A 23,335-nucleotide genomic window follows, 5' to 3' on the forward strand; every position below is an offset into this window, starting at 1 on the left:
GGCATGGCGAGTTTTTTTTAAATAATTTCTTTGTAATTTTTTAGAAAATGAAGAAATTACAAAAAAAATAAAAAATTCAGTGTTGTGTGGGTATTTTTTATTTATTTTACATACTGTCACCAGTGCAGTACATCGTCGCTATAAGGCTAGTGTGGTTGTGATCAGGGATACTGACTTTTTTTTTTTTTTTTTTTTTTTTTTTTTTTAACATTGACCAGAGCAATATAATGTTACCATAGTAACATTGTACTGCTCTGGAAAAGGAAGCCATCCATTTACAATTGTCATGTGATTTGCTGTGATTGGTCACAGTGATCACATGGTACCCGGCAGCCAGCAGGTACAGCCAATCAGTCATCTACAGTGACAGATCGTCATAATTTTTTGAAAAGATCAGTGACGGATCCAATCCAGGCGGAACAACCCTACCCTGGTTTGATATTGTTCATGTAATCTGCAAAAAATTCATGAATCACTAATAAAATCACATGGTAATAAGATAATATTGTCACAAATTAAAAAGCGTTAATGCATGCATGACCCTGCTATATCAAGACTAATACCAAAGAGGAAGGATGGACTTGAAAGGAAATGAGTTTCCCAAGGGTGACACCAAAGCTAATTGTAGCAAAGGTGTCTCCAGCTTTCAATTAACTGCAGAGATCTGCTGTTTTCTGTGATTGACCGGTATAGGTCATTAAATATGCATTAGTTGAAGATGATTGACATCCTATTGGCTGATTCAGTCAAGTTTGAAGCTGGATCAAGAGAAACAATATAAACACCCAAAGGTAAAGATTTTTCTGTTTGTGTTTTGTTAGGTGTTTATCAAAATGTATACGGTCTCATGTAGATGACAATTAGACTGATATCACTACAGCGGAGGAATCATCAATAGTAAAATATGTAGCACTTGGCTCATCTGTGGGCTCCAAAGTATGAATCGTATCCATCGATAAAAGTCTTAAACCTGCTGCATACATCAAAACTGGAATGTAATTGAACAATATTGGCCTGTGTATGGGCGTCTTGCGATTGTATCGCAGTTACAGGTCTCTGTATGTCCAGGATGGATTTCCAGATTCAATTTGCTGAGATGTCTTTTGGATCAGTTGATGATTTTAGGCTGTAGTTATGATTCGGTTAGTGTCTGCAATTGTAGCTGTTGTATCATAAAGAGATATGTCTAAAACTGCTGGTTTTTAGCGAGAGGATTCAATCATCCCAGGCATAGTGCAGGACACATGCAGAGATAGTGTCTGTGGGGTACGGCTTGGATAGACCAGATAGCCTCCAGGTGGATATCAAGTAAATGTCAGATGAGCCGTTTAATCAGTCCAAACCTCCAGCGTGAATGGTAGGCAATTCTGCCTTGTCGCTCGGACTTGGGGGTCATCGAGATATGTGGGGGCATGTTAGCGCTACACCTCATCTGACATTCATTTGATATCCACCTGGAGGCTATTTGAACTATCCAAGCCTTACTCCACAAACACTATCTCTGCATGTGTCCTGCACTATGCCTGGGATGATTGAATCCTCTCGCTAAAAACCATCAGTTTTAGACATATCTCTTTATGATACAACGGCTACAATTGCGGACACTAACCGAATCATAACTGCAGCCTAAAATCATCAACTGATCCAAAGGACATCTCGGCAAATTGAATCTGGAAATCCATCCTGGACATAGAGACCTGTAACTGCGATACAATCGGGGTAAGACGCCCATTCACGGGCCAATATTGTTCAATTACATTACCGTTTTGATGTATGCAGCAGGTTTAAGACTTTTGTTTATCGAATGGATACGATTCATACTTTGGAGCGCACAGATGAGCCAAGTGCTACATATTCTACTATTGATGATTCCTCCACTGTAGTGATATCAGTCTAATTGTAATCTACATGAAACCGTATACATTTTGATAAACACCTATACTATGGACACCTGACAAAACACAAACAGAAAAATCTTTACCTTTGGGTGTTTATATTGTTTCTCTTGATCCAGCTTCAAACTTGACTGAATCAGCCAATAGGATATCAATCATCTTCAATTAATGCATATTTAATGACCTATACCGGTCAATCACAGAAAACAGCAGATCTCTGCAGTTAATTGAAAGCTGGAGACACCTTTGCTACAATTAGCTTTGGTGTCACCCTTGGGAAACTCATTTCCTTTCAAGTCCATCCTTCCTCTTTGGTATTAGTCTTGATATAGCAGGGTCATGCATGCATTAGCGCTTTTTAATTTGTCACAATATTGTCTTATTACCATGTGATTTTATTAGTGATTCATGAATTTTTTTGCAGATTACATGAACATTATCCAACCAGGGTAGGGTTGTTCCGCCTGGATTGGAACACTGTTAATAATTTTGTACTTCACCAATAAAGCTTCTAATAATTCATATACCGTGACTGATCTCCCTTGATTGTTTCTTAGGGTTACCTTTTAACCCCCCCCCCCCTTTTTATGGACCTGGGAGGATGTCCTATGACGTCAACCTGGATCGACGAAAGGCCCGTCCGGTCGTAATTTTGCTATAGTCCTGGCAGGAACTGGTTAAACTGACAACTTTGTGGAAAAAAAATAAAATAAAAATAATTTTCTTTCTGCATTTTCCAAAAACTTGTGGCAAAAAAATAGTTTTCAAAAGCCTCATCATGCCTCTTTTAAAACCACCTGATAAAAAACTAAATGAAGGGTTGGGACTTTAAATGAAGCATGCACAATAAAAATCAATAATTGTTCGTATCAAATTTATTCCATATAAATACATATATGTACACACACATACATGCAAAGGCACAATATCACATGCTAGTTCAATATAAGTAACTTAAAAAACGAATGATAACATGATAAAAAGTATCTAGTCTGGCCATAGATTGGTACAATGTTTCACATATCTGGATGTTGCTGTGAATAAAAGATGCATGGGTATAGCATCAGTAGCTCGACGCGTTTAGTGGTTGGTAACCACTCCTCAGGAGAAATTGTGGCCAAAAGCCTAAAAAAATAAGTAATGGGTCAGACTGACTGCACAAATAAGCATATGGGTTAAGTTAAGGGGAAGTGGAATAACATCCACCCATACTTAAAGTACCACCCATGGAACTCTGGTGTGGCAGGATCACCCATGGATGATCCTGCCACACCCGAGTTCCTTAACTTAACCCATACGCTTTTGTGCCTTTGCATGCATGTGTGTACATATATGTATTGACTCTATATATGTGTGTGTATATATATATGTATGTATGTATGTATGTATGTATGTATGTATGTATGTGTGTGTATGTATATGTATTATAAGACTCATAGTGCTGTGTGTCTTGGTTTGGTTTCTATTTATTATTATATGGAATAAATTTGATACGAACAATTATTGATTTTTATTGTGCATGCTTCATTTAAAGTCCCAACCCTTCATTTAGTTTCTTATCAGAACCAGGGATGGAGGTAACCTTGACCTTTTGGTCATGGACCTCATTTAAAGTCCCACAGCCTCTCTCTTTTTTATCTTTTAAAACCACCTTGGAGTTTTTACACTCCAAAATGTGGTAATTGGGCGTTTCTCCTGTCCTGGCACTTCGGGCCCTTAAGAAGTGTGATGGGTAGTCAGAAAATCTGATGCATTATCTATGCCTCTTAAAAAGCCTGATTGTTTTTGGATTTTGAGCCCTTACATGCATATAGGCAGTGAAAAAGTCTCTCACATTTAGAATCCCCATACTAGGAGAAGAATGTGTTTTGGGGTGTAATTCTGATCATGTCCCATGTTGTGTATGAGAAAACTTGTTAAAATAAATACATTATGAAATGTTTTCACAATTTTAATTATTTCCCAAATAAGTCAGCAGCTGCAAATACTGTAGCTGCTGACTTTTAATATAAGATTATTTACCTGCCCCTGGATCCAGCGCTGTCCCCACTTGAGCCGATTCTTCATTTGGCTTTGGGGTCCAGGAGCCGGCATCTGACTAAGGGAAACCAACAGTGAAGTCTTGCAGCATTACAGCTGGCTTTCAACTGCGCATGTGCGAACCGTGCTGCTCTCTGAATGGTCCTGCAGTCTTCTAGGACCTGTGATGCATCCCAGAATGTTGCGCAGCGGCGCCAAAGTTCCCGGAAGTGGGGAAGCCAGGTACCTGATTTGCGCCCCCCCCCCAAAAAAAAAATAAGGTGCTACATGTAAAGGGGGAGGTGGATGAAGAGCGGAACTTCCCTTTTGGGTGAAATTATGCTTTAAGGACACTTGATCCTGACCAAATCTCAAACTCCATTTGCAGAAATGTAGCCCCAAGCTTGCAAGGAACATTCACCATGCTTCACTGTTGCCTGCAGACGCTCATTATTGTACCGCTTTCAGGCCTTCAGTAAACTGTCTGCCCCCTGCTACAGCCAAATATTTCAGATTTTGACTCATCAGTCCAGAGCACCTGCTGTCATTTTTCTGCACCCCAGTTCCCATGTTTTCATGCATAGTTAAGTTGCTCAGCCTTGTTTCCACATCCTATGCAAGAAAACATGGGAACTGAAGTGCAGAAAAATGGCAGCAGATGCTCTGGGGATCAAATACTGAACATTATGAAAAAATGTTTGTCCAGTGAAGTTCAGTATACATGGCAATAAATGGGTTCTTCTTTAAAAAGTGCTTGCTAGAAAAGACACAACCCCACAAGAAGCATCATTGACTTTCCTAACAATGTAGTGTTGGCTAGCTAGTGAGCCTCTTAAAACCGAGGGTAATGTCTATATAACTAGAGAGCCTCCTCAAAGTATGTTGTTGATACATATAGTTGGTTATTTAGTGCTATGATCTGACTTGTATAGATAACTTGATTATACTGTTTTTTTTTTTTCGGACATTACATATGAAATTCTGTTTTCATTTTTAGATCCTTTTATTCTTCCACATCAACAAGTTGACAAAGGAGCTATAAAGTTTGTTTTAAGTGGCGCAAATATCATGTGCCCGGGTTTAACATCCCCTGGAGCGAAGCTTTATCCAGCAGCAGCTGAAAAAGTGGTTGTATCCTTTCAGTTTACCAAAGCAGTAGAGAGCCTAATGTATAGGGGGGTGTATGGTGCGATTTTTTTTTTTTTTTTTTTTTTTTTTTTTTTTTTTTTTCTCCATGTATATCCAGGTGTTTGAAAATGTATGTCTATTTTTTCAGTTCAGAGCTAAACAGAAAATATTTGTTTTTTTTTTTATTCAAAAAAGTAATTATTTTTACTTATTTAGCCAGCAGGAGCTTCAGGTTCCTTTTTACACATTTCAAGGCTATCTTTAGCTGTTTTACTGAAAAAGCCTAATGACTGTGCTCAAATTTATCAACATGACTAAATGAGGTGTGACTTCCCCTCCCTGGCTGCATGTACTGTTCATATGGGGCCATATGGAGTTTCTATCAGAGAGAAGGTAAACCTCTTCAGAGGCAGAAAAAAAAAACACTTGCTGCTTGTAAATGTGTGCAACCCACTAGGTGCATTTAGTGCTTGAGCATTAATTCATCTTAATGGCCAGAATAAATTATTATTCTGGCCAATTAACTAACATAATGCACAAGTGCTTGACATGCCTAAATGCATTACACATGTTTACAAGCGGCTAGTGCAGTTTTTTCTTTTCCTGCCAAAACGCCAGTGCCAGGAGGAAAGGCGTCTGTGAGAGCGCAAACACTCTGTGTACATGAGGCCTAAATCCTGTGTCATGGGTTCATACTGTAATATGTTATTTGAGAAGTAAAGAATTTGTATACTTCTTAGTAAAACGTCTTTGGTTGGGGAGCGTTCCCTTTGCTTATTTTGGAGATGCAACACTATGGAGTCTAGTGAGCCATATCTTTATTTTGTAGTGTAAAAAGTGATGGACTTTTTTGTTTGCTGAAAAGCTGAAGATGAGCTTTTTTGGGGTTTTTTGCCTAAAAAAAAAAAAAAAAAAAAACTTTGCTTTTACCAATGTGCTTGGCTGATCTCTGGCTCAAGGTAAAAATATATAGTGCCTTGAAAAAATATTCATGCCCCTTGAAATTTTCCACATTTTGTCATGTTAAAACCAAAAACATAAATGTTTTTATTGGGATTTTATTTGATAGACCAACACAAAGTGGTACATCATTGTGAAGTGGAAGAAAAATGATAAATGGTTTTCAGTTAGATTATAAAAAAGAATCCCAAGCTTTGAACATCTCATGGAGCATTGTTCAACTCATCATCTGAAAATGGAAAGAGTATGGCACCACTGAACATGTTGTGGGGATGCTTTTCTTCAGCAGGGACAGGGAAGCTGGTTAGTCGGTGGGAAGATAGATTGAGCCAAATACAGGGCAATCTTAGAAGAAAAACTGTAATGCCTGGTACACACGATGAGATTATCGGACTAATGATAGTCCGTTTTGCATACTAATCTTGGATCGAACCTAAAGAGTTTAGCAAAGTCAAAATTCTCCTACGACATAATAAAAATTTGGATTTGATGTGTTGTAGTGTATCTGTATTGCATTTTCAAACTACAACTGTATTGCTTAAAACGAAAATTGTACGAACTGGTATCGTACAAAATTTTTTCTTCATGCTCTGTACTAACGATCCGATTATCGTACGATTTTCTGATCGTGTGTACGGGGCTTTAGTCTGCAAAAAACTTAAGACTGGAGCGGAGATTCGTCTTCCAGCAGGACAACGACCCTAAACATACAGCCAGAGCTACAATGGAATGGTTTAGACCAAGGCATATTCATCTGTTAGAAAGGCCCAGTCAAAGTCTAGACCTAAATCCAATTGAGAATCTGTAGCAAGACTTAAAGTTCTGTTTGAACAGGAATTTTCATTTCCTTGGTTATCATTATACCAATTGTACATAGTTCCAATATGTAGTATAAGATTTTAGATTCTATAATTTTTTTTTTTTTTTTTTAATTTCAAAACTATACTCTTGATAAATACAAAAATTAAAAAAGGGTCTTTATCTGAGGTCATCTTATATTAACCTGGTCTAAGTTGGTTTTATCCGCTCTTATACAATGTATGACTCAATCTTTTGAGTAGTTAGATCCATGCTTTTGTTAAACTACTTTTAGTTTATGTTGGAACTAAAACTCAATATTCTTACCATATATGTGGTCTTTTCTTTTGCTGCCACCATATGTACTTATGTATACTAATTGTTAAAATTCAATAAACAAATTTGACAAGAAAATTGCTGCTCAGACGCTCTCCATCCAATCTAATAGAGCTTGAGTTATTTTGCAAAGAATGGGCAAAAATGTCACTCTCTACATGTGCAAAGCTGGTAGAGACATACCCAAAAAGACTTGCAGATGTAATTGCAGCGAAAGGTGGTTCTACAAAGTATTGACTCAGGGGGGCTGAATATAAATGCACACCACACATTTCACATATCTATTTGTAAAAAAAAAAAAAAATGAAAACCATTTATAATTTTCCTTCCACTTTACAATTATGTGCCAATTTGTGTTGGTCTATCACATAAAATCCCAATAAAATACATTTTACGTTTTTGGTTATAACATTACAAAATCTGGTAAAATTTCAAGGGATATGAATACTTTTTCAAGGAACTGTTTATAAAAAATACTTGCATTGAAATTAGCCACATGGCTATTGGCTGCAGTGTTGATCGATCTCAAGTTTCCCAGCAAGCCTGTTTGTGACCAGGCAATTAGAATGACTGCTCGTGAACAGGACCGGCCACAGATGGATTGACATTCGGTGTCTGCTGAACTGGACAAATTTAGGTCCATTTACGGGCCAGCATTATCGCTGTATCTTCTTGGAACCAGGATATTGTATCTCATGCAAGAGTAAAGGGTAAAAAGCAAGGTTATTCTTACAGGCTTTAATGGCCAAAGAGAGCAGACAATGGAAGGCGCCTCAATAGATACTTTCAGTCAACAAGGATCTAATGCACCAGGGCCCAATCCTACCGCCCCAAGTACCATTGCATGGGTTAGACTGATTGGTAATCTAACAATTTCTGACTTTATAGTAATCATTGGGCTGTTTGAAGTGGAAGTCATGGTTTTGATATCATGGAATCCTACTGTATGAACTCAATAGGTCCTATAGTAGGTGTTGGGGGCAGTGGTGTATTTAGGTTTTGTGCTGCCCTATGCCTGACTAAACTCGTGCACCCCCTAATTTAAATATGACCCACCCCTTCCTTTTTAAGGGCCACCCTGTCGTCATGGGAGGAGGCCAGAGAGGGACACGGAGGGAGGAGGCCAGAGAGGGATGGCGCGGCGGTCAATAAGGCCGAGAGGATAGCAGGTTGGGCACTTCTTAATGGCTCAGTCCATAGGAACAGTAATGGCCAACAGGCCCTCTTACCAGACCCAGCGAACCTGCAACAGTGATCCCTCTGGCTGGACATTCGCTCACTATGGGTTGCCCAGGCTGACTCTAGTCAGTAGTGTAGCATGTCTGTATCCTGGCAGTGGCTCTATCGTTTTCCTCTCTGGTGGCGCGGTTACAGCGGGGCTCCCTCTCTGGTGGCGCGGTTACAGCGGGGCTCCCTCTCTGGTGGCGCGGTTACAGCGGGGCTCTCTCTTTCCCTTCTCCTGTAGCACTCTGCTTTTTGCCAGGTTCCAAGTTCTCTCTCTCCCCTTCCAGAGTGCATGCATGCTGGGGGACTGTAGCCTGCTGTCTGTGGATACACTGGGGCCGCCAATCTTCTGGGACTACATTTCCCATGATGACAGAAAGTAATGGTGCGCTTGTTCAAAGATAAGTGAATATATTACTCCTAAAGACCAAATACAAATGCTAAAAATACTAAAAAACAAGGTGCAAAAAATAGTCCAAGTGAAAACTTAAAAATAAAAATTGCAGTTTGTAAAGAAAGTGACTGATAAGTCTATAAATATTTATAGATTGGCCGCTCCCCTCCAGGAATAACCAAAAGGTCAAACGGGACTCAACATGTAACAGATGGGGAATCCTACTGATGCCTCTATGAAGACACTCTTAGTACCAAGCCAAGACGTCCAGATATGGTCGTGGGATCAGAACATCATGCGCATACCATTGAATCTTCCCACAAATCTAAGCAGGCTCACTTCAGTAAAGTTGCTTCTTGTAAAGGCGTCACTCAGAGAGAGCAAAAACATCCATAGTGCAGTATTGCCAGTAAAAGTTTTACAAGTTTATTAAAAATCTGCATACATCAAATAAGAGAAAAATCCGCAGTTTACAAATAGTGGTGACACACTCACCTCCTCACTGCGCTTCCGCTCTTGATGGACATCAGAAGTGATGTCACAAAGGGTGACTGGTCACGTGACACTCCTTCCACATGTCCTTTGATTGGCCCTCTGCTGTGGCCAATGGGGAGGGAATCGGAGTGGGCAGGAAGCCGGGCGCCGTCGCAGGGAACCTGATTAGAGCCGCTCTCTCTTCTCCTGTTCAGCTGACAGGAGAAAAGTGGGGGGCGAGCGGGGGGAGATACAGACACTGTGCAGCTCTCCTCTCCCTGTCACATCGTCGCTGGCAAATGGAGCAGGGAAAGACCTTGCCGATTGGGGGCGCCATGGCACCCACTACAACTGCTTCCTGGTGTCACCCTGGTGTGGTCTGCCCCCACACCCCCCTAGAGATGTACTCCCCTGATCGCGGCCGTGCGGGAGGAGGGTGCGGGGGCATTTTTTCATGGGGCAGCTTTCTTTGTTGATTCCTTACCTATTTTTCAAACTGCAAGGATGGAAATCAACTTCTCCATTCTTATATTTACACAGAGCCATACTAAATTTTTCTTTAACCACTTGCTTACTGGGCACTTAAACCCCCCTCCTGTCCAGACCAATTTTCAGCTTTCAGCGCTGTCGCACTTTGAATGACAATTGCGCGGTCATACAACACGGTACCCAAATGAAATTTTTATCATTTTTTTCCCACAAATAGAGCTTTCTTTTGATGGTATTTGATCACCTCTACGGTTTTTATTTTTTGTTAAAAAAATTTTAAAAGACAGAATTTTTGAAAAAAAATTATATATTTTTTTATATTTTGTTATCAATTTTTGCAAACAGTTAATTTTTCTCCGTTGATGTACGCTGATGGGGCGGCACTGATGGGCACCGATAGGTGGCAGTGATGGGCACTGATGGGTGGCGGTTATGGGCACTGATGGGTGGCAGTGTTGGGCACTGATTGGGCATTGACTGATGGCAGCACTGCTAGGTGGCACTAATAGGTGGCACTTGTGGGCTTTAATAGGTGGCACTTGTGGGCTTTAATAGGTGGCACTTGTGGGCTTTAATAGGTGGCACTTGTGGGCTTTAATAGGTGGCACTTGTGGGCTTTAATAGGTGGCACTTGTGGGCTTTAATAGGTGGCACTTGTGGGCTTTAATAGGTGGCACTTGTGGGCTTTAATAGGTGGCACTTGTGGGTTTTAATAGGTGGCACTTGTGGGCACTGGCAGATGGCACTTGGAGGCACAGATGAGGCATCTGTGCCTCCTTCCTCTTCGGGACCGATGTCCCTTTGACATGAGCCGGTGATCGGCTTTTTTTTCCTCCTCACGCTGTCAGCGTGAGGAGAAAACGAAACCGATCACCGAGCTTTTGTTTACATCATGTGACCAGCTGTCATTGGCTGACAGCTGATCACATGGTAAGGGGCCGGGACCGGCCCCTTACTCGGATCTGTGATCATCCGAGTCTCCGTGACTCGGTGATCACAGCGCACACACCGCGCGCCCTGCAGGGTGCGCGCGGTGCGCGTGCATAGGGGAGGACGTCATATGACGTCCTCCCGGAGATTGAGGTCCGCGCTGTAGCCGTCATTCAGCTATGGCCCGGACCTCAAGTGGTTAAAGAATCCAAAAGGGAAAAATTAGGTAGCCTTTTGGTACTATTTGCAGGACTCACATTGGTTGCCAAGGAGTCGAAGAACATTGTAGACAGGTAGATCAAATTCCCCTTTTCAGTCCATACTCCTACATAGTTTGAAAAGTAGAAGAGGTAACTTCAGTTTGTTTTTTTTGTTTTTTTTTTTTTTTGCTTCCGCCTGGGCAGAGAAAAACTGTGGTTTGCTTTAATTAAGTTGACACCTGGTCCAATTTTCATAAGATGGTTTGACAAATCTCAATTTCCCTAATCTGTCGGGACCAAGCCTTGTGGAATAGGTCATGCAAGCAGTAGCCCCCACCCGGTTAGGTTATTTGTTGCTTGTCCTCTCATGTGCTGTCCTGGAAGATGATTGGGGACAACAGAGTTGGTTATCTGGTAACTCTCTTTTCAGGTATCTTCCAGGACAGCAGGGATTCCCATCCTTTAGTTTGTATTGTATCATGTTCTATTAGTTGCCTTTGGTTCTTGGAGGAGCTTCAGGCTCCCCCCAAAAAATTAAGTCAGCTGCTACAAATACTGTAGCTGCTGACTTTTATTATAAGGACACTTACCTGTCCAGGGATCCAGCGATGTCCTCACCCGAGCCGATTTTTCAACCAGGTGTGGGCACCGGCATCATAAGTAAGAATGCGCAAGTCGTATTGCGCTATGTGAATGTTCCTGTAGTCTTCTGGGACCTGTGATGTGTCCAAGAAGTCTGCAGGGGAAGGAAAGGGGGGGGGCGGGGGGGGCAAACTTACGGCTCAGATTGCTGCAATGCATCTGACTGTAAGTGGGAGTGGGTCCAACTCCCCCCCCCCCCCCCCCCCCCAAAAAAAAAGTGCCAAATGTGGCGTGGGTGGCTGGGCTTGATGATGCAAACATGTGGAGCTTCATCTTTTGGGTTCCGCTTTAATGTTAGAGACTAGGCGAACTGTGCTTTTTTATTTTTTGAATGATTTGTTTTCTGTTTTAAGTAGGCGGAGTCTCCTTCATGTGCTGTACTGGAAGATTCCTGGAAATTGAGTTAACAGATGAAGTAAAAATGATACAATATTTACTATTGTAACTATATATTAATTTGTCTAATCCCTATAGTTAGTCTGCATTAAACTCTAAGCACATGTTACTGTTGATATCACAATAATACAAGGTTAGCTATGAAAATCAAGCACACAGTTTATAAGTAATAGCGTTTTCTTATTTCCTTGGGAAATAAATAAGACTAACATGAAAGTATTACAAGATATTACAATATTACAAAGCTTACAATCAGAACATATAATACAAGAACATCAAGAATACTTATCACAAGGCTCTCCGAGGCTTTGTTTCTTCCAGCTATTCTCAGGTGACCAAGAGAGGGCCAGAGCCATGAGGCTTAGGCCCAAGCCATGATCCAAAGGGAAAGGGACAAATTGCCTGTGTGTGCTCTTTTTACTCAAACATACGTGCCCACTCGTAGCCACCCCCACTTGCCTCCTGCCAATAGATATTGCCAAGAGGTATTCCTAATATCTATCCATTCTCCAGATGGCATGCTGTATTGTCCACTAGGGGGCAGCGCTTGTCAATTGCCACTGGCCGACCTGGGTCAAGTCTTCGCTTAACCCATCAGTCATCTTGGCAGCAGTGGCTCTCTTTGAAGCTTTGCAGAGTGCTAATCAAGTACTTCAATCTTTATCACACTAGGTGTGCTTGAGCCAAGCCATTGTTATTCTGATATGCTACAAAGCTTTGATGTGTAACTGGTTACATTCCAACTTAGGCCACCTGGCTGTATCAACCAGGAAGTAAACCTCCAGATAACCTCCATATGATATGAAATCATGTTTAATTCCAACACCAGATAACTGACCATTTCAGTCTCCTGATCGTAAAACAACATTCTGATTTAGTCTACCAAACTGGAATGCTTTACAGGTTTTATACAGCGTTTTTAAATGCTTGACAACATCACTTTCATTCTACATTTTGTCCTTGACGTTTGCAACCAGGCAATAATGGCAGAGGGAAAGCAACATGCTCTTTGTGTTGGAGTCATGAAGATGTCGGCACATGACATGTAAGTGTTAACAATTTAATTCTCTTAAAATATTGGGAATTTGTCAGTCTAAGTTAACATCTGAAATATATACATTCACTGGATAAACTGCTGCTCTGTGATCCCACAGTGTACAGTCTTCTGACTATAGGCCTAAGAATTTGGTCATGTGACTTAACAGCTGTGGAATCCTGAAGCAGAGGTTTCTCCTGCCATGGTGAGAGCCTCTTTTTCTTACACTTGAGGTCTGGGGAGTTGTAAAAACATTTGGCTGAGCAGTGGTTATACTGCTCCACCTTAGGCTGCAAAGGCAGCAGCCGGAGAAATAATACCTCTAGTTGCATTCAGCAGACACTATTGCCCGACGAATGTGTCCCACTCAAGTGAATGCCCCTGGCAATTGCATACAATGCATGTGGTTGCACTGCAGTAGTATGGCTTTTAGGGGGTTAAACCGGGCATCAAGGAAGTGACATATCGCATCCTTGCTGTCTAATGCCTTTGAAAAGCAATCTGAGCGGACTGCGTTTCAGAGGAGTGGCATTCCTTGCCACAAGTGTAAATGAGCCCAAAGTGATTTCAGGAATTCTGTTGGTTGGTATACATTGGCAATAGGCCTGCTAAAAATCAGTGCATTGTTACATTTCACCACTAGAGGGTGGTAAAGAACAACTGAAGTTACACGTTACCCTTAACTACTTAAGGACTGACTTTTTGAGATTTATTGTTTACAAGTTTAAAATCCCCTTTTTTTTTTTTTGCTTGAAAACTACTTGGAACCCCCCCCCAAAAAAAAAAATATTTTATTTTTATATATATATATATATATATATATATATATATATATATATATATATATATATATATATATAATATTTTTTTTTTTTTATTGTGCAGCGGTCTTATAAGTGCAGTTTTTGGGGAAAAAAAATACTTTTTTGAATAAAAAAAAAAAATAAGACCACAGTAAAGTTAGCCCAAGTTTTTTATATTGTGAAAGTTAATGTTATGCCGAGTAAATTGATACCCACGATGTCATGCTTCAAAATTGCACCCGCTTGTGGAATGGTGACAAACTTTGGCACTTAAAAATCTCCACTGGCGACTTTTAAAAATTTCTACAGGTTACCAGTTTTGAGATGGAGGAGGTCTAGTCTTAGAATTATTGCTCCAACGATCACGGTGATACCTTACATGTGTGGTTTAAACTAGGGCTGAAACAATCGATTAATCGACAACTAATCGATTATGAAAATAGTTGTCAACTATTTTCATAATCGATTAATCGGCCAGCCGATTAGTTGGCCTGCATACAGAAGGCAATATTTGTTTACATATCAGGAAATACAGTGCAGCACACATACAGCTCAGTACACTGTCCATACATGTCAGTAAGTGCCTGGGAACTTGTGAATGTGTGAGGAGCAATGCCTCATGGAATATGTAGTCCTGGGCAGGAAGTGAGTGGGTGTAAAGGCAGAAGTTTTTTACCTTGTTATAGGGGCACACTATACTATAATTTGTAGCTTGCTATTGGGGCACTCTGAAGGCAGGAGGAGCCAGAAGCATCGGTGAGGAACCCCAGAAGAGAAGAATCTGGGCTGCTCTGTGCAAAACCATTACACAGAGCAGGTAAGTATAACATGTTTGTTGTTTTAAAAAATATACTTTAAAGACTGAGCATCTGAACCTAGAGAACGTGAAGGCTGATAGACTGGAGGTAATAGAAGGCATTACAATTACATTTAAAGTAAACTTTTACATGGAGGCAAGCCACATTACGTGGGAGCAGGGCATATTACATGCAGGCAGGGCACATGGGAACAGGGTACATTACAGGGGGCAGGGATTTTTACACGCACCCCGGTGTGAAAGGGGTCCAAATAAAAAATGTGATCTCCTAGTCTGATATTTACCAGATTCAACCTCCAATATTATATACAGTATATCTCTTCTGTCTGTTATTCTCGGAGTGGATTCGAGATTTTTCTCCCTAAACATATAGTTGGTTATATATATTTACCACTGCATAGAGATTAAGAATACATTTTTTTTAAACTTTACATATTAAATTATACACCACACTTTTTTTTTTTTTTTTTTTTTTTAAGGTTATTATCCGATTAATCGAAACAATAATCAGCCAACGAATCGATTATGAAAATAATCGTTAGTTGCAGCCCTAGTTTAAACACCGTTTTCATATTCGGGTGTGAATTGTGTATGCGTTCACTTCTACACACGAGCTCGGCGGGAGAGGGCGCTTTAAATTTTTTTTTTTTTTTTTTTTTATGTTTGGGTCACTTTTATTCCTAATTCAAGGAATGTAAGCATCCCTTGTAATAGAAAAAAAGCATGACAGGACCTCCTTTAATGTGAGATCTGGGGTCTAAAAGGCCTCAGATCTCACATTTACACTTAAAGTGGATGTAAACCCATTCATTTAGAAAGTACTGGCATAATGCTGATCTATAAGGATATACATGCCTCCTGCATGTATCCTTACCTTTGAAATATCTCCCTCTTCTGTATTTGGAGCCCTGCAAAACTCTGTATTCAGTTATCGGGTCTGTTGTCCGGCACTCGGTGGGCAGAGTCATGACGTCACCAGACTACCCGCCCACCTCTACACTCCTCTTGGCCAGGCAGTGTCGTAAGGACGAACCTCGCACCGGGGGAGTCAAAAGTGCAGGCACAGGAGAAGTGGAGCATGTTCTGGGAAGAAGCAGAGCCTGCTCATGGCCCCATGTCACTGCTACGTATTGACCCCCCAGCGTTGGTGTCGGTGACCACAGTATTGACCCCCCAGCGTTGGTGTCGGTGACCACAGTATTGACCCCCCCAGCGTTGGTGTCGGTGACCACAGTATTGACCCCCCAGCGTTGGTGTCGGTGACCACAGTATTGACCCCCTTCACGTTGGTGTCGGTGACCACAGTATTGACCCCCTTCACGTTGGTGTCGGTGACCACAGTATTGACCCCCTTCACGTTGGTGTCGGTGACCACAGTATTGACCCCCTTCACGTTGGTGTCGGTGACCACAGTATTGACCCCCTTCACGTTGGTGTCGGTGACCACAGTATTGACCCCCTTCACGTTGGTGTCGGTGACCACAGTATTGACCCCCTTCACGTTGGTGTCGGTGACCACAGTATTGACCCCCTTCACGTTGGTGTCGGTGACCACAGTATTGGCCCCCTTCACGTTGGTGTCGGTGACCACGGTATTGGCCCCCTTCACGTTGGTGTCGGTGACCACGGTATTGGCCCCCTTCACGTTGGTGTCGGTGACCACGGTATTGGCCCCCTTCACGTTGGTGTCGGTGACCACGGTATTGGCCCCCTTCACGTTGGTGTCGGTGACCACGGTATTGGCCCCCTTCACGTTGGTGTCGGTGACCACGGTATTGGCCCCCTTCACGTTGGTGTCGGTGACCACGGTATTGGCCCCCTTCACGTTGGTGTCGGTGACCACGGTATTGGCCCCCTTCACGTTGGTGTCGGTGACCACGGTATTGGCCCCCTTCACGTTGGTGTCGGTGACCACGGTATTGGCCCCCTTCACGTTGGTGTCGGTGACCACGGTATTGGCCCCCTTCACGTTGGTGTCGGTGACCACGGTATTGGCCCCCTTCACGTTGGTGTCGGTGACCACGGTATTGGCCCCCTTCACGTTGGTGTCGGTGACCACGGTATTGGCCCCCTTCACGTTGGTGTCGGTGACCACGGTATTGACCCCCTTCACGTTGGTGTCGGTGACCACGGTATTGACCCCCTTCACGTTGGTGTCGGTGACCACGGTATTGACCCCCTTCACGTTGGTGTCGGTGACCACGGTATTGACCCCCTTCACGTTGGTGTCGGTGACCACGGTATTGACCCCCTTCACGTTGGTGTCGGTGACCACGGTATTGACCCCCTTCACGTTGGTGTCGGTGACCACGGTATTGACCCCCTTCACGTTGGTGTCGGTGACCACGGTATTGACCCCCTTCACGTTGGTGTCGGTGACCACGGTATTGACCCCCTTCACGTTGGTGTCGGTGACCACGGTATTGACCCCCTTCACGTTGGTGTCGGTGACCACGGTATTGACCCCCTTCACGTTGGTGTCGGTGACCACAGTATTGACCCCCTTCACGTTGGTGTCGGTGACCACAGTATTGACCCCCTTCACGTTGGTGTCGGTGACCACAGTATTGGCCCCCTTCACGTTGGTGTCGGTGACCACGGTATTGGCCCCCTTCACGTTGGTGTCGGTGACCACGGTATTGGCCCCCTTCACGTTGGTGTCGGTGACCACGGTATTGGCCCCCTTCACGTTGGTGTCGGTGACCACGGTATTGGCCCCCTTCACGTTGGTGTCGGTGACCACGGTATTGGCCCCCTTCACGTTGGTGTCGGTGACCACGGTATTGGCCCCCTTCACGTTGGTGTCGGTGACCACGGTATTGGCCCCCTTCACGTTGGTGTCGGTGACCACGGTATTGGCCCCCTTCACGTTGGTGTCGGTGACCACGGTATTGGCCCCCTTCACGTTGGTGTCGGTGACCACGGTATTGGCCCCCTTCACGTTGGTGTCGGTGACCACGGTATTGGCCCCCTTCACGTTGGTGTCGGTGACCACGGTATTGGCCCCCTTCACGTTGGTGTCGGTGACCACGGTATTGGCCCCCTTCACGTTGGTGTCGGTGACCACGGTATTGGCCCCCTTCACGTTGGTGTCGGTGACCACGGTATTGACCCCCTTCACGTTGGTGTCGGTGACCACGGTATTGACCCCCTTCACGTTGGTGTCGGTGACCACGGTATTGACCCCCTTCACGTTGGTGTCGGTGACCACGGTATTGACCCCCTTCACGTTGGTGTCGGTGACCACGGTATTGACCCCCTTCACGTTGGTGTCGGTGACCACGGTATTGACCCCCTTCACGTTGGTGTCGGTGACCACGGTATTGACCCCCTTCACGTTGGTGTCGGTGACCACGGTATTGACCCCCTTCACGTTGGTGTCGGTGACCACGGTATTGACCCCCTTCACGTTGGTGTCGGTGACCACGGTATTGACCCCCTTCACGTTGGTGTCGGTGACCACGGTATTGACCCCCTTCACGTTGGTGTCGGTGACCACGGTATTGACCCCCTTCACGTTGGTGTCGGTGGCCTCAATAATATTTAGAGTAATATTTAACCCAGCATCCCCTATTGTTGGTCAGTAGCATTGTTTTGTAAATCCTGTTCCCAACTGGAGGTTAGAAATTGTGCTTTTAACAACCACCCAATTCTCCATTGTGGTCAGTCCCGGCCTGGCACGAGGGAGGTGGTTGACTAAGACCCACTTCTGTGGGCAGCCTTTCGCATTTGTAATTAAATTGTAAGTAAACCCCCTTCTATTATTTTCAGCCAAGGAAGCTGCCATCTTTGCCTCTGTTTATTCTACAACTGCCATGACGCTGCACATGTGATCAGTTATGACACCAGCCATTGGATGGTTTGATTGAGAGCACAACCAATGGGAGTGTTAAATTTCCGGTACGTGCCGGAAATTAAACTGTTTTATGGCTGGGTTTACTTCCGCTTTAAAGTGGTGGTCCGGCCGAAATCATACTTTTTAAATAAAAATACCCCTATAATACACAAGCTTAATGTATTCTAGTAAAGTTAGTCTGTAAACTAAGGTCTGTTTTGTTAGTTTATAGCAGTAGTTTGTTATTTTATAAACTTACAGCAGGCCGTGGCCATCTTAAGTGTGGGCATCTGAAGCCAGACTGTATTTCTTGCTGGATCTCATCCTTGCAGATCTCGCACATGCTCAGTGCAGCACAAGCAGTGTAATAGGTTTCAGGTCAGGTTTCCATAGCAACGGCAGTTTCAGAGGAAGTTGCCGCCCCTTCCCAGAAGGCATTGCAAACAGGAAATGATGCGATGGGCCGCGGCCAGGGAGGAGGAAGTGAAAAATGAATACAGCAGATATACAGGAGGCGCTGAGAAAAAAAATAAAAAAAAATATCCAATTTGTTTACAGTGCACAGTTTAGTGAGGGATGCTGAAAAGTTGTAAAAGTGGGTGGAACTCCACTTTAAGTACTCTGGTCTGTTTCATATGTGATATAGAATTCTGAGCTTTGTTTCACTGGATATTGTATTAGTCAGCGCATTCAGACAAGACTGGGCATAAGAAATACCTGGTACAAAGGAAGGGCAATCTGCTTTAATCAAGTTCCACCTATTTATCCCTAAGGTTAGCCACTGTTTACTGCCTAGCATTATTGTCAGTAACAAAACTACAATGCCATTACTGCACCATTAAAGCGATTGTAAAAGCAAACTTTTTTTTTACCTTCATGCATACTATGCATTAAAATAAAAAGCCTTCTGTGTGCAGCAGCCCCCCCCCCCCCCCCCAATACTTACCTGAGGTCCCTCTAGATCCAGAGATGTTGCAGGAGTGTTTCAGCTGCCTGGGACTCCCCTCATTGGCTGAGACAGCAGTGCGGTGCCATTGACTGTCAAAGCCAGCCAGCCAATGAGGACAGAAAGGGGGCTGGGCCATAGTGCCGTGTCTAAATGGACACAGGGAGCTGTGACTCAGCTCGGGTACCCCCATAGTAAGCTGCTTGCTGTGGGAGCACTCAACAGGAGGGAGGGGCCAGGAGCACAGAAGAGGGACCCAAGAAGAGGAGGATCTGGGCTGCTCTGTGCAAAACCACTGCAACCGAGCAGGCAAGTATAACAGGTTTATTATTTTTAACTAAAAAAAGAGACTTTTACAATCACTTTAAACCATTACAGTGCCATTACTGCACCATTAAACCATTACAGTGCCATTCCTTCTCTGCTTACCTGGAAAACAATATACTGTCTTGTCTTTGTTAGTAGTTCCATTATCTCCAGGGACTGTTCATCATTTTGCAATGAGGGTGTGGGGCTTTATTAGGTTTGGGTCTGCCTGGTTTTGATGCTGGGGAAACATTTTATACTTGCCTCTCTAGAAGGCCTTGTGTTAAATCTTCACTTTCTTGATGAGCTCTGGGCACATGACACACTTGGAAGTATCAGATAGCAGCAGGACCTGGAGCTCTTCAAGAGAAAGAAGATTTAAATATCGCCCAAAGAAAAGTTACGTTTTAAAATGTTTTGTGTTATATGAGGCTTTGTTCCAGGCCTTTCTATGGTAGGAGTGTTGCTTTAACGTTTGTCAGTAGCCATTTTTTTTTAAGCTAGGGAAGGGTTTGAAACTCCCAAGCAGACCACAATAAACATGACATGGGTTCTCCCTCGCTATTTGTCTTGGTGACCATTGTCATTGGGAAAACTAAAATGTTGTCACTGGTATCGCCTATTCCAGTGACTGGTCTAAATTGAGATTTCCTCTTCCATTGGGGAGAGATCCCCTCACTTCCTGTAGTGCTTTTGGGACAGGATGGGAGATCTCCCCTATGGTACACAGAGGAAAAAAAAACCTGATGAGAGTTCCAAATGTTCCCTACTCTATCCAAAAACTAACAAAATGAAGAATAGAAATGCACATTTGGTTAAGAGTTGAGCAAACTTTATTTGCGTAAAATAGTTTTGAATTATCTCATAAATATGTAAATATTTTCGGGACCTTATTGTAACTGCAGATATCAAAAAGTAATCTGGGGGGAAAATATTTACTACCCAGACATGGGCTTGTAAGTACAATTCAGTACATTGTTTAATATCTCAGTTTAGTCCCTTTATCTATATATTAATTTAATATAAACCTGAATCATTGCAAGTAACCATTTAAAGATGGAAACAAACAGATAAACAGAAGTTATCTGTATGTCAAAACAATCAGTAGTTTTATTGATACAAGCAGCTGAATTTATGTGCAGATCTTCACAATGTGTGAATTTTTTAAACTAGTTGATGTGTTAACAGAAAGGGCTCCTACGTTTTACCCGAACTGCTAGGCTTTACCAAGACCTTATCTGCAGTGTCGCTGTTTGCAGCACAGTCATAAATTGCAATCCTTCTCCTATTCTTATCCATTAGTGGATTTACGATTTTCCTAAGCATCAAGCTCTTTTGCATATACAGTGCCTTGAAAAAGTATTCATACCCCTTAAAATTTTCCACATTTTGTCATGTTACAACCAAAAACTAAATCTATTTTATTGGAATTTTATGTGATAGACTAACAAAGTGGCATATAATTGTCCAATATATATAATATAGAATAATATCCCAAGCTTTGGACATCTCGAGGAGCTCTGTTCAATCCATCATCTGAAAATGGAAAGAGTATGTCACAACTGCAAACCTACCTAGACATGGCCATCCACCTAAACTGACAGGCCAGGCAAGGAGAGCATTAATCAGAGAAGCAGCCTAGAGGCTTATGTTAACTCTGGAGAAGCTGCAGAGATTCACAGCTCGGTTGGGATAATCTGTCTACAGGACAACTATTAGTCGTGCACTCCACAAATCTGGCCTTTATGGAAGAGTGGCAAGAAGAAAGTCATTGTTGAAAGAAAGCCATAAGAAGTTCTGTTTGCAGTTTGCGAGAAGCCATGTGGGGGACACAGCAAACATGTGGAAGAAGGTGTGCTGGTCATACGAGTTGAAAATTGAACTTTTTGGCTTAAAAGCAAAACGCTGTGTGGCAAAAAACTAACACTGCACATCACCCTTAACACGCCACCCCCACTGTGAAATATGGTGGTGGCAGCATCATGTTGTGGGGATGCTTTTCAGCAGGGACAGCGAAGCTGGTCAGAGTTGATGAGAAGATGGATGGAGCCAAATACAGGAAAATCTTAGAAGAATACCTGTTTGCAAAAGACTTGTTCACCTTCCAGCAGGACAATGACCCTAAACATACAGCCAGAGCTACAATTGAATGGTTTAGATCAAAGCATATTCATGTGTTAGAATGGCCCAGTCAAAGTCCAGACCTAAGTCCAATTGAGAATCTGTGGCAGGACTTGAAAATTGCTGTTCACATACACTCTCCACCCATCCATTCTAACAGAGCTTGTTCTCTTTTGCGAAGAAGAATGGGCAAAAATGTCACTCTATCTAGATGTGCAAAGCTGGTAGAGACATACCCACAAAGACTTGCAGCTGTAATTACAGCAAAAGGTGGTTCTACAAAGTATTGACTCAGGGGGGCTGAATACAAATGCACGCCACACTTTTCACATATTTGTAAAAAAAATTGAAAACCATTTGTTTTTCCTTCCACTTTACAATTATGGGCCACTTTGTATTGGTCTATTGCATAAAATCACAATAAAATACAGTGGAACCTTGGTTAACGAGTAACGCGTTTAACAAGCGTTTTGAAAGACTAGCAACTTTTTTTTTTTTTTTTTTTATTTTGACTCGGTTTTGAGTGTATTTTGAGTGTCTTGCAAAACGAGCAGAATTCAAGCTAATGTGGTGTGCAGCACCGCATTTGGCCAGAGGTGCGGGGGCACCAGTGACACTCGGAACGGTTCGGAGCCGTTCGTAAATACTCCGTTCCCAAGTTCAGCTGAGCTGTCCCCGAGTATTTCCGAGGCTCTCCGGCGCCGCCCGCCCCCCCCCCCCCCCCCACCTCTGGCCACATGTGGTATTGCATGCAATAGAAGTCAATACGGAACAAATTATCTTCGTTTCCATTTACTTCTATGGGGAAACTTGCTTTGATATGCAAGTGCTTTGGATTACAATCATTCTCCTGGAACGGATTATGCTCATAATCCAAGGTTCCGCTGTACATTTGTTTTTGGTTGCAACATGACAAAATGTGGAAAATTTCAAGGGATATGTTCAGTTCTTGGCTACATCATTCTTTAAAAGATTTGCAAATATGGGTGTTGGTTTCTGTTTTTAATGTATTTACACACTAATGCTTACATATACAATATGTTTCAACTCTAGTAAGCAATCCTCTATTTTGTAATATAAGAAAAGTTAAATCTGTTTGTTCTTTTACAGTGAAAAGGTCAATAAAGGCATTGGAATTGAAAATATTCACTATTTAAATGATGGATTGTGGCACATGAAGACTTACAAATGAAGCACTGGATCCTGCTTGAGAGCACTTAGAGCTAATTTGGACTTGAAAGTAACCTGTTGTTGATGTGGTTGAATGTGATTTTTGCTTTCTGATATGCTTAATAAAGCAAATGTGGCACAAACTTTTTTTTTTTTTTTTTTCTTGTATTACATTATTTAGAAAAATGCTAAAATAATAACGAACACAACCAAATGCAAGAACAACCCAAAACAAATTCTCCTACTCTTGACGATTGCAGTGATAACATGTATGTATATGTCGTTTGTACTTGTAGTAGGGACCAGAAACAATAGTGCACATTTTGTTTCTTTTATCCTACCACAAAAAGCTGCTTTTTATTATTTCATTTTTTTTAATTCATTGATTTTATTTTTTTTATAAATACTTTTTCTAC

General features: G+C 42.5%; 1 protein-coding gene across 1 annotated transcript in view; it reads left to right on the top strand.

The window, feature by feature from the left end:
* Positions 1–23,062, top strand: part of MCTS1 (MCTS1 re-initiation and release factor) — a 41,850-nt gene extending 18,788 nt beyond the window's left edge. Inside the window, exons 4-6 of the mRNA XM_073599450.1 lie at positions 4,912–5,045; positions 12,863–12,930; positions 22,860–23,062. Of these exons, the coding sequence (XP_073455551.1) occupies positions 4,912–5,045; positions 12,863–12,930; positions 22,860–22,941 (284 nt within the window). The 3' untranslated portion in view covers positions 22,942–23,062. The remainder of the gene's footprint in view (positions 1–4,911; positions 5,046–12,862; positions 12,931–22,859) is intronic.
* The last annotated feature ends 273 nt before the right edge of the window (positions 23,063–23,335 follow it).

Source organism: Aquarana catesbeiana, linkage group LG09 (assembly GCF_042186555.1).
Source record: "Aquarana catesbeiana isolate 2022-GZ linkage group LG09, ASM4218655v1, whole genome shotgun sequence".
Classification (NCBI taxonomy): domain Eukaryota; kingdom Metazoa; phylum Chordata; class Amphibia; order Anura; family Ranidae; genus Aquarana; species Aquarana catesbeiana.